A 15369-nucleotide genomic window follows, 5' to 3' on the forward strand; every position below is an offset into this window, starting at 1 on the left:
TATTTGTTTATCATTTTAGAAAACAATAATGGCATTAATTTCTAAAAGAATATTATTTTCCAATCAATGATTATGTAACAACATTCTGTAAATTTTTTAAAAAACTATAAATTAATTTAAAAGATCTGAAAGTTAATAAATTTTAGAAAACAAGTAATAAAAGACCTTCACCAAATAGAAGTTCCCTAATTCTGTTATCTCAAGACAGATAACGTTAAGCATTAGTAAAATCATATTTTTAAAGTGTTTACGGACTAAAAAAATAAGACTGGGTTGGAAAAATCTGAAATATACTTCACGTGGGAGCATCTGTTGTTTTTATTTGTTTCATGATATGTTAGTGACTGAAGAAATGACAAATTTGAGATTTTACGAATGCAGTGTCTCAGATCTTCAAAGCCAACTATTTGAAGTTACTAAATGCCATAAGCACAAATTGTCTTGTTCAATAACTTTTAAAACTAGCTATCTCCTCTGTAAATATATTCATAGTTTAAGTCTTGTGACCCTTACAACATTAAACCCTCCTGACTTTTTGCATTGCCATTTTCAAAAAGTGGGCTATCCAGTTTCTTTCTTTTGGATCCCACAAGCCACCACAACACAACCACCTATATTTGTAAACCAGTTAGCTGAATAACATGGCACAGGAAACCTGAAACTTAATTTTTCCCCACCCCATCCATCCGTCCATCTGTCCTCATTCAGCTATAACACACTCAAGAAATAAACTTGATTAATGAACTGAGATTAAGAGCATTTTAAATGATCTTACAGAAACTTAAATATAATATCACGAGAGCTTGACCATCACATTGTTTTCTAGTCACAAGGCACTAGTCAGACAACCCATCTGCAAACTTACATAAGAAAATACAGCTGGCAAGGCCGTGTGGCATACTCCTCTATGCCACAGGCTTCTACAAAGAGGCCACTTGAAGGTTTCAGAAGTCACTGACAGAACTTCAAATTCCAAATAACATTAAAAGTACAAAGATTTTTGTCAAAATACAACTCCACCTTTTCATATTCTAGATTAATCAAAAAAAGCCAGAAATAATACTACATTGTGTCAAATGAGATCTTGAGATGCAGTGTACCGTGTAGGCAGACAATCAGGGCAAGTGAACACAGGCCTGCCCAGGTTCGAACACACCATCTCTCGAATCCTGTGGCCCGGCCTCAGCAGCTTACAGCCCCAACAACTTGGCTGCTGATTCTTTGCTTCTTACCAGGACACAAGTACATTTAAAGAGTCCCAGAAAGATGACCCTGGAGACGCATGGCTCCAAGTGAGAGACAACGTAACAACGAAACCAAGTCTCGCTTGTCCAGGGCCACCCACAACGTGCATGTTACCACAGCCAGAGCAGCTTGTTGACGAGGGAATCAAAGCAGGGCTTTCTCCCACACATGGCACCATTTTGTCACCTGATGTTTGATAATGTCAACAGACTCTGAGTACAACAGCCTTCACAAAAGTGTGCATGACACACCATGGTGCTTCGAACGTTCTGAGCACAACTTGGCACTAGTAATTCCGGTGCACTCACTGCCACCAATGGAGGTGTCACCAGGACACTGGTCTCCTAGCATGGCACAGCTCAGTGAGTGACGATGTGCATGCATGTCTTTTGATTTGGGTAAATAATCACTGGCCAGGATTACTTGATGAATTACTGTTGCAACCCCAGTGAAAATACAATGGAACAAAAAAAGGTATGATTTCAAACCCATATGTCCGCTGGGTTCCCTACTAGAGTTTTACATTGGTATAAGGTAATAAACTAAATTCAAGTCTTTTGTTCACTCGAGAGCCATAAGACATTGGCTACAAAGGCACTGCCCCTGTCGTGGAATTTTGTTTTCATTGCATTGAATTGCATTGCATTGAATAGTATCAGTACAGTATTCAGTTTGCTTCTTCCCACAGAAACGTCCAGCTCTTTCCTCTGGACTCTTCACGCTGTGCAGAGGAAGGGCAAGTTCCTCCTTTCTCTCAGCCACCCTGTATGGCCAGGATTCTTCACACGTAACTTTCTTTCACTTTCTCATCCTTCAGGAAAGATGTGAGAACTGCGACATCCACTACTGTCTGGTTTTTGTGTAATGACAGGTCCTTTAAGTGGTCATCATCACTTTGGTCCTTGGCAAAGTTCACAAATACCTGTCAAGAGAAAGAAAGATAGACCTTTATAGAGACCCCCTTGGTTTTATCTTTAATTGTGTTTTCTTTTTTAAAAAAATTTGTTTTTAGAGAGAGGGGAAGGGAGGGAGAAAGGGAGAGAAACATCAACGTACGAGAGAGACATCAATCCGTTGCCCCTCGCACACCCCCAAGTGGGGACCTGGCCCACAACCCAGGCATATGCCCTGACTGGGAATCATGTCGGCGACCTGTTGGTTCACAGGCCGACGCTCAATCCACTGAACCACACCTGCCAGGGCTAGTTGTGTTCTTCCCTATGTGAATATTAGGTCAGGTACGAAAATATAAGAGTGCATAAAAAGATTAACTAGAAAACTGTGTGAGAGGGAAATACTTGAAAAAGCATTAACCACTTAAAAACTAAAAACTATATACTGACCCCAAAATCACCAACTGCTCAATCATCTATTTACTTTGGCTCATATAGGTTTGATTATGTAAGCCAAAGAAGGACAAAAGCTAACATTTACTGAATACCTACTAACTGCCAAGATCCATTTGCTGTTATTTATTAAATAGGATAAGGCACCTGGCAAAATGTCTGGTCCATGGTAGGTAGTCAATAAATGGTAGTTGTTAAGAGTGTTATTACAGTCTATTCTCATAATAACCATATAAAGTAGGGAGCATCATCTCCCTTCTCAGATTCAGAGAGGGTTCATAAAAAGCACAGCTAGTAGAAGATGGGGAATTCAAGCTCAGATAATCTACACTGCTCTGGGGTCCACAGTGGGGTGAGGAAGGGATCAGGACTCTGCACACTAGAACGTAAGTCTATTTCTGACCCTCACAGCGCTTACTTGGTCAAGTGTTGTCTGAGAAACAGAGTAGTCCTCTATGTGGAGTCGCTTTTTGTTCTGGGAGAGGATGCTGAATATCCTGGCCAGGGAAGACAATGAGGACGGGAGCTGGTACTGCAGCATGTTCCGGTGCTTCTCCTTGAGGACGCTTCCTGGAAAGGCGAGTCTAAAGAACTCCTGGACAGGCTTCAGGTCAGGGCTGGACCCTGCTATTCGTACAACTATTGTGTAACCGTCTCCAAACCTGAAAGCGAAAAAATAAAGTCCACATGGAAGATCCTCAGGAAACTTCTCAAAAGAATAAAGAAGAGGTCCCTGGTCCCGGACAGGCCCAGCATGGAGCCTCAGAGGGAAGGAACTAGGTCTCATTTACTGAGCACCTGCTCTATGAGGCGTCATGCTGAGGGCCTCAGACACATGATATCACTGAATCCTCGCCTGAACCTGTGAAGCCTGACAGATGTTCCAGAGAAACTGAAGCCCGGGGACTTAGTCACTTGCCCATGAAACAGAGCTCATAAGGGGTAGGGCCAGGGTGTGGACCCATCTCTGTTGGACTCCAAAGTCTATGTTCTGACCATACGAGCAAGTATCAAGTTTTCCATTTCATCTATATAACAACGCTGAAGGTAAATATTCCTTAGGAAATGGACTCTCAAAGGGGAAGGGATTTGCCCAAGGCCACACAACCAGTGAAAGGTAGACAGAATTGGAATGCAGCTCTGTTTGACTTCCAAGCCCTCATTCTTACTGCTATACCATTTTGTTCAGTTTATTTCCCTTTATATTAGAGCCGCTGTTTATACACTCACTCACTCAATAAACAAACAAACAGATAACACAAGCTTTCTCAGTAGGGGCCATCCCAAAGAAATGATCTTCGTTACCTGTTTTTCAGATGTTGGACGCTACCAAGACACCTGAACTTCCCATTGACCATAATTGCCATCCTAGTGCAAAGAGCTTCACATTCTTCCATGCTGTGGGAAAACAGAATGAGGTTTAAGCTTTAGAGAGAGGCTCCTGTAACCATTAGATCATCACCACAACATCCGACATTTCAAAGAAACATTCCCAGCTTCCTAAGGTATCACCACAACGTGTTACAAACACACAAAGATGCGGTGATAACACTGTTCACTGCCATACTGTTTACAGTCAGGACAAAACTGGAAACAATCCAAATGTCTACAAAAGGTAGAACTACTCAATAAATTTGGAATGTATTCTAACAGATTACTATCCAGCTATAAGAAATGATGACTGACTTGGAATAATGTTCATGATATATTGCTAAACAAAAAAAAAGCAGTATTCCACTAAGCTTGCGTTTTTGTTCATAAATCACACACAGAGACACACACGCTTCTATACATAGATTTGCATAAGAAAAAGGCACACATATTATTGCCCAATGATAGTAACAGTTATTTACAAGTGATGCAATGCAGGTGACTATAATTATTTTTCTCTTTGCCTATTTGTATTTTCTAACTTTTATACAACGGCCATTTATGTCAATTAGAAATTTTAACATCACACCCTGTAGAAGACAAGCCAGGTCTTTCCTACTGACCTGTGAGATGTAAGCACTACTGATCTTCCCTCCTTGACAATACTGAGGGCACAATTCCACAGGAATCGACGGGCTTTGGGATCCATGCCAGTGGTTGGCTCATCCTGTAATTAGAAGAAAATAAATCCTATTATTTGATGAAGAAAAAAGAAACCACATCAAAGAAAGATTTCGTTTTAGAGGCAGAAGCATATCTGAAATAGCCTAAGTTTTAACTCAACCATTATAGTCCTTCATTGATGGACCAAAGAACCAGACCTTACATACAAGAACAAGTTCACTTTTATAAAAATCTCACTGAAGCAGGAAACTCAACTTACATTTTTATGAATTAAATTTCTCCAAAAAAAAAGAAAAGGAAGGGGGAAACAAGTCATTTAGTTTCAAACATCTTTTCATGACTGACAAACATCTACTAAAAATTCTTTTTGGCTGAAATCTCTATGGAGGTCAGTATAGGGTTTTGGTAAAATTCCGTCTCTCCTTTTTTTCTTTTTGCTCACTCCAGCTTAGCCTGTTTTATTGTACTTGCTAGTCTTAAACAAACTCCAGATCCAAATGGCCTGGCTAACATTAAAGCCTCAACCCCAGGCTTCTTCCTGTAATAACTTCAGTGCTCTTCCCCAGAGAAAAGGGTCAAGGGCCTCTGGCCCATCTAATCTTCTGTTTTCCATCTGCATGTGAGGAACTATGGCCCAGGTGCTACCTCGGGGATCTCGAAGCCGGGTCCACCCTCCCCGTTTTCAGGGATGAACACATAGACAATAAAAAAGAATGTCTCAGAGAAAAGTCAAAGCACACACCCAGCCTCGGCACACTTGTCAGGGTTCTCCATGCCAGAGAAACGAGGCTCCTGTCACATCTCCCTTTCGGAGCCTCAGAGGGCATGGAAGAACCACCCTGGGGTGTGTCAGGGAGAGGCCAAGGGGGCTTCCCTCTGGTTCTCTGTGACTGCTCTGCTGTTTCTGGTGAGCAGAGGGGTGCTTGTCATTGGCATGCAAGTCATGCAACATCACTGGACGTACAGTTTAGAAAACTGCTGTTTTCCATTCAGGCCAGAATAGTTTCCCATTTACAGACACACTCACCAGAAACACCACAGGAGGCCCGCCAATCAGAGCCATGGCTGTCGAAAGCTTGCGCTTGTTACCTCCACTGTAGTTACCAGCATATTTTTCTCCATACTTCACAAGTCCCAACTTCCGAATTGCCCATTCACCGACCTAGAGCAATGAGAAGCGACCTGACGTTCATCTGGTTTGGTAACATTCTCATGCTTTCTTATACTCACATAGGAAAATTCTTTCACTGAATAAGAGCAGAGTCTCTAATCACGACTTGACAAGTGCCACAGAGTCAAACGCAGGGAGAATGGCACCACCTCTCTGCCCTCCAGCGTGTGCCTGCCCACCGCTCCCCACTCCACCACCACCCTGGAGACCCACCCTGAAAGTGAGGGCAAAGAGCCAGCATTTCACATTGCTGCATCGATGAAGAAAAACAGCCTGAAGCCAGTGGTCATGTGAAAGTCAAAGCCATAAGGTATATTGTCAGGACGCCAAATGAGGCAGGCCAGCTTGCTGGTGCCCACGGTACCTTGCCCACTTCTTTCTCTGGAACTCCTCTCAAGAGGGCAAAGAACTCCACGTGTTCCCTCCCGGTCATCAGCTCTGTGATGGCATCAAATTGAGGGCAATAACCCATGTTTTGATGAACTTCATGGATGTTTGATAAGATACTGCAAAGAAAAACAAAACTGGTCAGGTATTGGGCATTCAGAGATACTCTGATCTGACAATCTTGCCTAATGTTCCCATAAAGTCTGCTTGTATGCGACAAAGTACCAGTGAGCAAGCTTGCTGTAGGAATAGCCTTTCTGCCCCAGAATGCCAGCCCCTCCTGGCAGTCAGGGTTCCTGCCTCTATCCTGCCCAGTCTTTGCATCTGGTCACCACAACACTTCAATCTGTAAGCTCAGTCCCATTTTAGAATTCCTGAGTCCATCCCAAGCACAGCACCATCTTTACCAATAACCTCAGTCATACAACTCTGAGGCTGTAACACTCACTTCTATCCCAGATGGGACTCTGTGGTTCAGTCATATGCACCAAGTGCCTGGCTGCTCCAAAGTCTCCTTCAGGGCCATTCAGATCCAGAGGAGGCCCAGCAATTCTGGGTGTGACCTCCCTCCGCACTTTGCTGCCCATCGGCCACAGAGTGTTCCAACCTCCCCACCCCCAGTCCTGCTAAACATCCAGCTGAGGCAGCCTCCTGGTTTTTAAGGTGATAGGAAAAATAAACCTATAAACACAATTTTACATATATATTGGTGGGGTGGCTTTTAAGAATCCCTGATGTGGGAGAAGCTCAGAGTCCACATCCAATCTGAAAGATGCACGACAGCCACCACTGCTGAACAGCCCTGAGTTTTGGCCCTTCAGCAGTATTTGCTCCTCTCTGCATATCTAATGAGTGCTTCTAGATCCACCAGAATTATGACTGAGGCGCCCGCGGACACGTCCTGCCCCTCACAGCTACACTGCCCAAGCGAGCTCTTATAACCTTAGTTTGGGCCACTTACTGCCTTCGTGGGTACATGCCCCAGGAGCCTGGCACCTGGGGAAGCAGGTTTGTGCCTTAGGCCTGCTCTTCTAGACTTCTCGTAAACCTCCTTCACACTGCTGCAGAAAAAACTGCTTAGAGGTACGGGAGGAGACCCATAAATATATTAAGTTCCTTATTCTCCTCAATTTTATAGGCCAGTAGCCCCCTCTGCCATTCCAGCCATTATTCCACTGTGAGTCATCGTCCATCCGTGGCTTGTGAAACATATGTATTGGGTCATACTAGTATTTTTTAACAACACAGTGTAGAGAGTAGAATAAGGAATATCAGAATGCCCTATGAGTAGTAGAAGTAGGCATTGTTTTATACAACTTTATTATATGCTCATTTATGTCTCTGTCTTTACTGGGTTTAGATGTAAAAGCTATTTGCTACTATGGGTCATGGTCAGAAAAGTGCAAAAGCTGCTGCCTTGTACCATTGCTTACAGGTCTTTAAAGGGGAGCTGTATCCCTGGTGATCAGATTGCTTAGTGACCTGTGCATCTTCAGATAGTAGCAGCTTGGCAAGTGCACAGTCTTTACCTTGTAGGGATTTTCCCCGAGGAGATAATCATAGAGAGTACGGGCCATACTTACATAGTGAAAAACAGAAACTAACAAATGTCCAACAACAAGAAATTGATAAAAGAAACTATAATATAGGAAACAGGGGAATCTTACGCAAAATATAAAATTCTACATCTTAGAATATGTACCCTTTAGGGAAATAGTCATAATATATTCATTAACAATGAAAACTAATTTTAAAAATATAGATACTGTATAATTCAATTTTAAAATACATTTATATGTGTATATAAAATAAATTTGGGGTGATGAGAATGTTTTAAACTGGATTGTGGCAATGGTTGCAAAACTGCAAATTTACTAAACATCACAAATTGTGTTCTTAAAACAAAAAAAAAAATGTATGATATGTAAATTATACCTGAATAAAGCTGTTATAGAACAGAATGAAGCTGAAAGGAAATGTAAGTAGTGGTCATCTCTAGGCAGTGCAATTATGGATGATTCTGATTTTCTTCTTTACACTTTATTGTACTTCACCATTTTTAGATGTGATCATTATAAAAAGCAATATATTTAAATAAGTAATAAAAGTCTTTGTAGCAAAATACAGACCACTTTTTTTCCCACCTGTTTTTGTTAAGGAAAGCATCTCCTCTGGTCACAGTGGTGTCTCCAGTTAACATCTTGAAAGTTGATGACTTCCCAGCCCCGTTGACTCCCAGGAGCCCAAAGCACTGAAAAGAATGAGGTAAGTGGTTTAAGCAAAGTATGAAAAATCTGAATATAAATGACCGTTATGAAATAGTCACCTCAGCTCAGTTTTTATATAACATGATCCAAAAACATCATTCTCAAATATCAATGAAGAGTCAAATATTTTCTTGGTCTTAAGGAATCACATAGGCATTTAAACAGGTAGTTAATGATGAATGGAATCATTTTAAATGTGGGTGTATTTTGTAATATTATCAAGTCCTTAAGCTGAGGCCAAAGCTAATGAGTGAAAAGCAGTAATGAAGGCCAACTGGTCAAATTTCATTATTTAAGCTGGCTAAAGGGCATAAAAGAACACAAACATGAATGAGAAAAGAGAAAACCTAATTTTAAAAATCGATTTGAATTTCATCATCATCTTGAGCAGACCACAAAATCACATGTTGGGCATGCATATTCTTCTTCTGTCTGAGATTATCCAAAATCATTCTCTTGACATATGGGTTCCACATCCCTCTCAATGACTGATTGCTTCACATAGACACAAACAGAGAAGCCTTTAAAAGCCACTTTTATCCCCTTACAAATACTGTGGTTTGACTGGGTAGAGACAGTCTGAATTAATAGGGACAAATACAATGTAGGCAAAGTGCCTTTACCTCGCCAGGAGGAATACCAACACAAATCCGGTCAACAGCAGGCTTCCTCTTCCTTCTGTATATCTGCAACAAACAAAATGCAAAAATTCATGAGCCACAGCAATTCACAGCTATCCCAGGCAACTATGGAAAAGGGAATTGTAGCCCAAACACATCACGAGATAACACTAATCAATAAGATTAAGTCACATATTAGATGTGCTAAGCAAGAGCCTTGGTTTTTGGTCGGTCTCTGTGGCAACCAACTTTGGAATGACTCTGAAGCTCAAAATGTAAGTGAATTTCTTTTTATTTTTAAATCTAATATCAACCTTTTACAAAACATATTGGTTGTTAATGTCTACAAACATTTTCATTTACCTGATATATATAGTATAGATGTTTAAAAATTAAATTATACAGGGTAAAAACATTGCAAATACTGTACACATTACAGAAAAGTGAATTGTTGGTATTCTGGCACCTAGAGGGGCTGAAACAGACCCTCCTCCTGAGCAATGGTGACAGATCAGCCTTCTGGACTATGAAACTCAAATCAACCATTTAGTCTCCCTACTTAGCTTTGACTAGGTATACAATATTAGAATGTTTTAGTATTTAATATATAAATGTAAGGGTGAAAAACAAATACACTCAAGAATAAGAATTCACATTACAAAAGTACTCTCAGTAGGACTTCTTTAATGAAGAAATGTCCATGGTATATTTTTAAATAAAATTAAATTGACAAATCTTGGAGTAGATGCACATGCTGAGACACATGCTCCTTTCATTAAGCAAGTCAGCAAAATGCTAGTTTCCAACATATAAATCAGAAAAAATTTAAGACACATTATCACAGCCTATATTCATTTCCTCACCTTAGTCAGCTCCTTGATTTCCAAGATGTCATTCTGTCCTCCACCATCAAGAATTCTCTGTCTTTCCCGCCTGACATCTTCATCCTCATCATTCAGAGGAGGAAGCTTTGCCTTTACAGGTCTTAGGGGAAAAAATGTAAGAAAAGTCAACCTGTGAAGCTGTTTTTCAAGAGAAAGATCATTTCTAAAGCAGTCCTATAAAACCTACTCTCCACAGTGTCCGGGACTGGCAGTGTTGGGGCCTGGGGAAGTCCCCATTAGGAATACAGTTTGATTATCTGTTTTGAGTTCAATTCGGTCCCCATGTCATTGACAAGTATGTCCACGTGCTTCTCTGTGACCCTCAAGCAGGTGCTCCATGAGTTCTGAGAAAAAGCTCACCTGGGCCTGATGAAGAATCTGTACTGGATCAAAACAGTGATGAGGAAGAACACCACCCCTTCCACGGCCATGGCAAAGAGGTTTCGTCCCACCAAGTCCCAAGAGAGTGGCGAAACGAAGCGATTCTCCCCTGGTAGAAACAATGCAGAGATCTGGTCAGAATAGAAGCACCAAAGACTATAGCCCTTCCTCAAGTTCAGGCTCAAATGCCCTTCTCTTCCTGGAAACACTAATGGCCGTCACCCATGACAAGGAGAAAAAATGTAAGGGAATGACCACTCTCCAAGTCTGGCTAGGGTAAGATTTTGGGGAAATACACTGTGATTCAGTATCAATCAGAATGTCAGAGCCAATGTGTATTAGATCTATAACATCATCTAAGATATGTAATGTCTCCTTTTTATGAGATGCCAAAATCCTTTGTAAAAAAGGCAACAATCCAGGGTAAATTTTCGTGTCAGTTATTTCAACAAATTGTAAGTTTCACTAAGATTAGAGGCCACTCTAAAAACATGCTCCTTCAGTAGCATGTAATGTAACCTAGAAACACAATCAAATCACCTAGTTCTATGTAAATGTTCCTTTAAATTCCTTATTCATCTCCTTTGTACCTCCAAATTTAAAAAATAAATAAATAAAGATCTCTGCTCTATGTCCCTTAAAGAGCAATGCCCATCTAATTTATATGAGCCAGGGTATAGAGTAGTAATGTAGCCACAGGAAAAATACTTCTGAAGGCTATAAAGGTAGAAAGAGCTGCAGTAAATTAACTTTTTATAGACTATATAGAAGATAATATACAGCCACATCTACAGACCCATGATTTTCCTAATGAGCCCAAGTTTGCATCTTTCCTACTGATTCTCTGGTCTGTGTCTAATTCTCAAAGCTGTGTTTTGACTTTTGCAATGACCTTGACTATCCCAACCAGGGGCATTCAGCACTAGATTCAAGCTAAAGACAACGTTTTCCTTTCCTCCAAAACTGCCCTCTTACTTTTCTCAGTGCTGTCACAGGCCCAAATGGTTGTGTCACAAGACCCGTGCTACCAACAGCTACGTTATCATTAGCCCTATCAGTGGGGGGAAGACCTGGGCCCAGTCACCAGCCCCTTTGCAAAACAAAGGCCAGGTTGGCAAGGCCCATGCAAACTGCCATCTCTACGAGAACACCCTCTGACCACTGTGTCACTCACCAAACCTTTCCAAGGCATCGGCCATGGCCTGGTTTTTCACCATGTCAATGAGCCCCCGTCCCAGGCAAAAATGTGGGAAGATCAAGAACACAGACTTCAGAATATCGTTGATGTTACTCAGCTTCTAAAATAAATAAATAAAGAAGACAGAGGGAGACTGAATGTCATTCATGGTTGACGCTAAAAATGTTATCAAAGTCTGAGGTATGGGAGTGGAGGAAAAAATTGGATACCCTGAGGTCAAGCTGAACCTTTGAATTCAGATATCAATAAACAGCAGCAGCCACAGCTAATGATATATAACATAATAAAAATTTTGCTCTTTAGAAAATTTGGAATAATACTATGAATATGGAGAAATAGGAGGGAAGTTTACAAACACGGTTATGTTTAACCACAAGCAAATCCATCACAATATTTGCTTAGCATTTTAAAAGTATATTGCTCATGTCTGGGTCAGTATTTCAGTTTCAGGATTTTGTGAAAATTTAAGTAATTCTTCTTAAATACGTCAAGCCAACAGTAGCCAAATATCCAACAACTGATGAAGTTGCTGGATGCTGGATGCACTGTGCAGGGCACAGGTGAGCAGAGGTGAGTAAGAAACAGTCCCTCTTCTGAGGAGGATGGCACGCACACAGGCAATGACTACACAGATGGGTGTGTGCCATATGGAGGCAGGAACTGAGGGCTCTGGGGGCCCAGGGAAAAGGGAGAGCCCCTCCCAGACGGCAGGAAAGGAAAGCTTCCCATTTGGGCTCAGTCTTGAAGGGTCAGACACCAGCAGACCCTGTGACAGAAGAAGGGCACTTGAAGCCAGGCATGTGGGAGTTTGGTGGGTTTAAGGGACGACTCAGCTGAAGATTACAGCCCCTTGGGAAAGGAAGGGTACGGTGGGAAAAGGCCAGGAAAGGTTGTGCACCTCTAGAAGGCCTTATGTGTTAAGGTGTTTGGACAAAAGCAATGACAGCAGGAAAGGACAGGGACCCTTGTTAAAGAGATCTGCAACTGGAGGAACTGACAAGGTAACCAGTTGAGTGTTGGAAATAAACAGAAGCAACGCGCGTAAGATGGCTCAGCTGCTGCCAGCTCGAGGGGCTGAGTGGATGGGAATGCATCCAGGAAAGCGTGACAGGGAAGGCAGGAGAAATGTTAGGTTCTAAGGAGAAAGACAATTAGGACATACCGGGTCTGGGGTATCTGTAAGTTACCGGAACAGAGCTATGCACCACACAAGTGAGAAGGTGAGACTAAAGCTCACGGGAATGAATGGTGCCACCCAGAGAGAGCATCGGAAGTGGTAGGCAAAGACGGCAGATGAAAAAATATTGGAAAAGCAATATTTAAACAGAAAGGAGTAAGAAAGAACTTGTCCAAGGAAATAGAAAGGTTTGATCGGGGACATATAAGGAAGAGAAGGAAGAAGGTACTACACAAGCCAAGGAAGAGAGAATATGAAAAAGGACAGAGTGGTGGGGGGTGTCAGTCCCACAGACAGGCGGCGCAAGGTCATGATCAAACACTGTCCTTGCTGATGCTCCTCCCAGCAGGAGCTGCTCTTCCCGCAGCACTCACGTTGTCGGTGAAGAGCTCCAGCACAAACGTGGCCACGCTGCCATTGATTCCAATGAAGAGGTTCACGCTGGTCAGGACCACGTAGGCAGTGCTGGGGATCTTGAACACGAAGGAGGCGGGGTACATGAGAGGCGTGATCGACCACCTGGTGAGACACAAGGACAAATGTCCACCGGGTGTCCCCTGCCTTCTCTCTGACATGGGGCGTCACGTGCCTCACCCACCGACATCACCACCCAGAGGTGCCTTACCCATACAGCAGAAGGAGGAGGGCTAGCACAGGCAGGTTGGTGGAGGACACATAGGACTTCTGCTGGAAGCAGATGAAGATGATAATGACCAGCGTGGCAGGGACCACATAGTTGCACTAAAAGTGAAACAAGGAAACCAAGTTCACCCCTATGTCAAAGACACAACACCTCCCAAGTCTTCACCGTCATTGGACAAGGGCAGGTAGACATATTGGTGAGTACCTTTGAATTAATGAAGCCACATAAAATATTAATCAATATACTGGACAATACATTTTGACAAGCGTTTTTACCCTTGGCTGATTTTATAAACTGAATGCCCTTTCTGTCTTCCCAACAGCTGAGCCACAGTGTCACGCTCAGTAAACCTGCTGAACAATGGATTCCCGCTAAGAGACATTTTGATTTCACAGACAGCAAATAAGCTTCCATTATTCTTCCCGAAGATGACTGTGTCTGTTTCATTGTGAATGCTATATTACAGTCTGCCCAAGTTCAATCTCATGTGTAATCTATTTATGAGGTAAATGCTTATAACATGAATGTTAGATCTGTTTCATCACACTGAGAATAATTTGAAAGTCTGTCCAGACAAAGTGTCAAGAATTAAAAGGCACAAATAGGGAGCATCTGAGATCTTGCTCCACAGCATCTGTCATCAGTCTGGCTCAAATAAAGTCTTATAAAAATTCTCTTAAACAATAAATTTTTTAAAAATGCACAAGTGAAGCCCTGACCATGAGACAGTGATGAGAATTCATTGCTGGCAGAACGAAGCACAGGCAGGGACGTGACAGTGCATTTGTCAGCTGTAAGAAGAATTTGCAGCTTCAGCCTCGGGGCTCTGCTTCAGTCTCATTCTGCTCAATGTGTTTATCAACAACTTAGAAGAAGACATGATTATAGCAAACTTCAGAGGCTCTAAAGCATGGGAGGGACAGACATTGCAAAGGAACATAAGTGACATTCCTTTGTTAGGGACTTGATCTTCCATCTCTGAATCTCCTGTGCCTGGCAGAATCGCACACAAAGGGAGTATGTGTTTACTGAATAAAATAATTATTGAATCAAGATAAAAGCAAATGGACACTAACAAAATGCAGTTTAAGAGGGGTAAATATATGGCCTGCGAGCCAAGTGTCGCTGGTTCGATTCCCAGTCAGGGCACATGACTAGGTTGCACGTCAGGTCCCCAGTTGGGGGCGCAAGTGAGAGGCAACCACACAGTGATGTTTCTGTCCCTCTCTTTCTTCTTTCCCCTCTCTCTAGAAATAAGTAAATAATAATTTTAATTAATTAATTATAAAAAAAGAGGGGTAAATATAACATTTAGGCTCAAAAACGTCAGCTGCATTAGTAAAGAGTGAAAGAGACCCACTTAACAATACCTGTCAAAGAGAGGTTTCAGTTCACTACCAAACTGTCAACAAGACAGTGCTACTTCCAAAATGTAATGGCCCTAGGCTAATAGAAGGATAGGATAAAGATCAACTCCCTCTAGACTGGTACCCATTCAGACCATAATCATTCAGACTACAGCCTGGACCACAAGGTTAATTCTGGGTATTGCTCTTCAAAAGGGCTATTAAGAATACGAGCCTGGCCATACAAAGGCAATCAGATCCAAAGAGTGGCAGGTCTGAGAGGTTTGCTTTAATCAGCACAGACATAATGATCATCATCATCATCATCAGATCATCATTCATATGTGTACTGTGCTTTAGAGATTACAAAATGTGTTCTCATATAGCACCTTATCTAGGAAGACTTAGGTTCAATGAAAGTTGCCTTTAAATATCAGAGGGGCTATCCAGTGGGAGAAGAATTAAATTTGCTCTGTATGGCTTACAATTAATGGAATACACAGGGAGATATACTTCAGCTCCACTTTATAAAAATTAGAACTTTGGGATTCTTTGAAGCCCTCCATATTGGTCTGAACAAAAGCAATACCTTGCAGCTGGCATGAAAAGTTATTTGCAATTGATGAATAAGCTTCTGGTAAAATGTATA

At 41.8% G+C, this 15369-nt stretch overlaps 1 protein-coding gene across 1 annotated transcript in view; it reads right to left on the bottom strand.

Moving 5' to 3' along the window:
* ABCA1 (ATP binding cassette subfamily A member 1) overlaps positions 1–15369 on the bottom strand; it is a 122345-nt gene continuing 106976 nt past the window's right edge. Inside the window, exons 38-50 of the mRNA XM_090274517.1 lie at positions 13357–13472; positions 13106–13250; positions 11531–11654; positions 10336–10465; positions 9955–10075; positions 9095–9157; positions 8349–8455; positions 6182–6323; positions 5674–5808; positions 4586–4689; positions 3897–3989; positions 3010–3253; positions 1–2167 (exon numbers count right to left, since the gene is read on the bottom strand). Of these exons, the coding sequence (XP_090130643.1) occupies positions 2027–2167; positions 3010–3253; positions 3897–3989; positions 4586–4689; positions 5674–5808; positions 6182–6323; positions 8349–8455; positions 9095–9157; positions 9955–10075; positions 10336–10465; positions 11531–11654; positions 13106–13250; positions 13357–13472 (1665 nt within the window). The 3' untranslated portion in view covers positions 1–2026. The remainder of the gene's footprint in view (positions 2168–3009; positions 3254–3896; positions 3990–4585; positions 4690–5673; positions 5809–6181; positions 6324–8348; positions 8456–9094; positions 9158–9954; positions 10076–10335; positions 10466–11530; positions 11655–13105; positions 13251–13356; positions 13473–15369) is intronic.

Source organism: Furipterus horrens, unplaced genomic scaffold (genome assembly GCF_987537825.1).
Source record: "Furipterus horrens unplaced genomic scaffold, mFurHor1.1.pri manual_scaffold_4, whole genome shotgun sequence".
In the NCBI taxonomy this organism is placed as follows: domain Eukaryota; kingdom Metazoa; phylum Chordata; class Mammalia; order Chiroptera; family Furipteridae; genus Furipterus; species Furipterus horrens.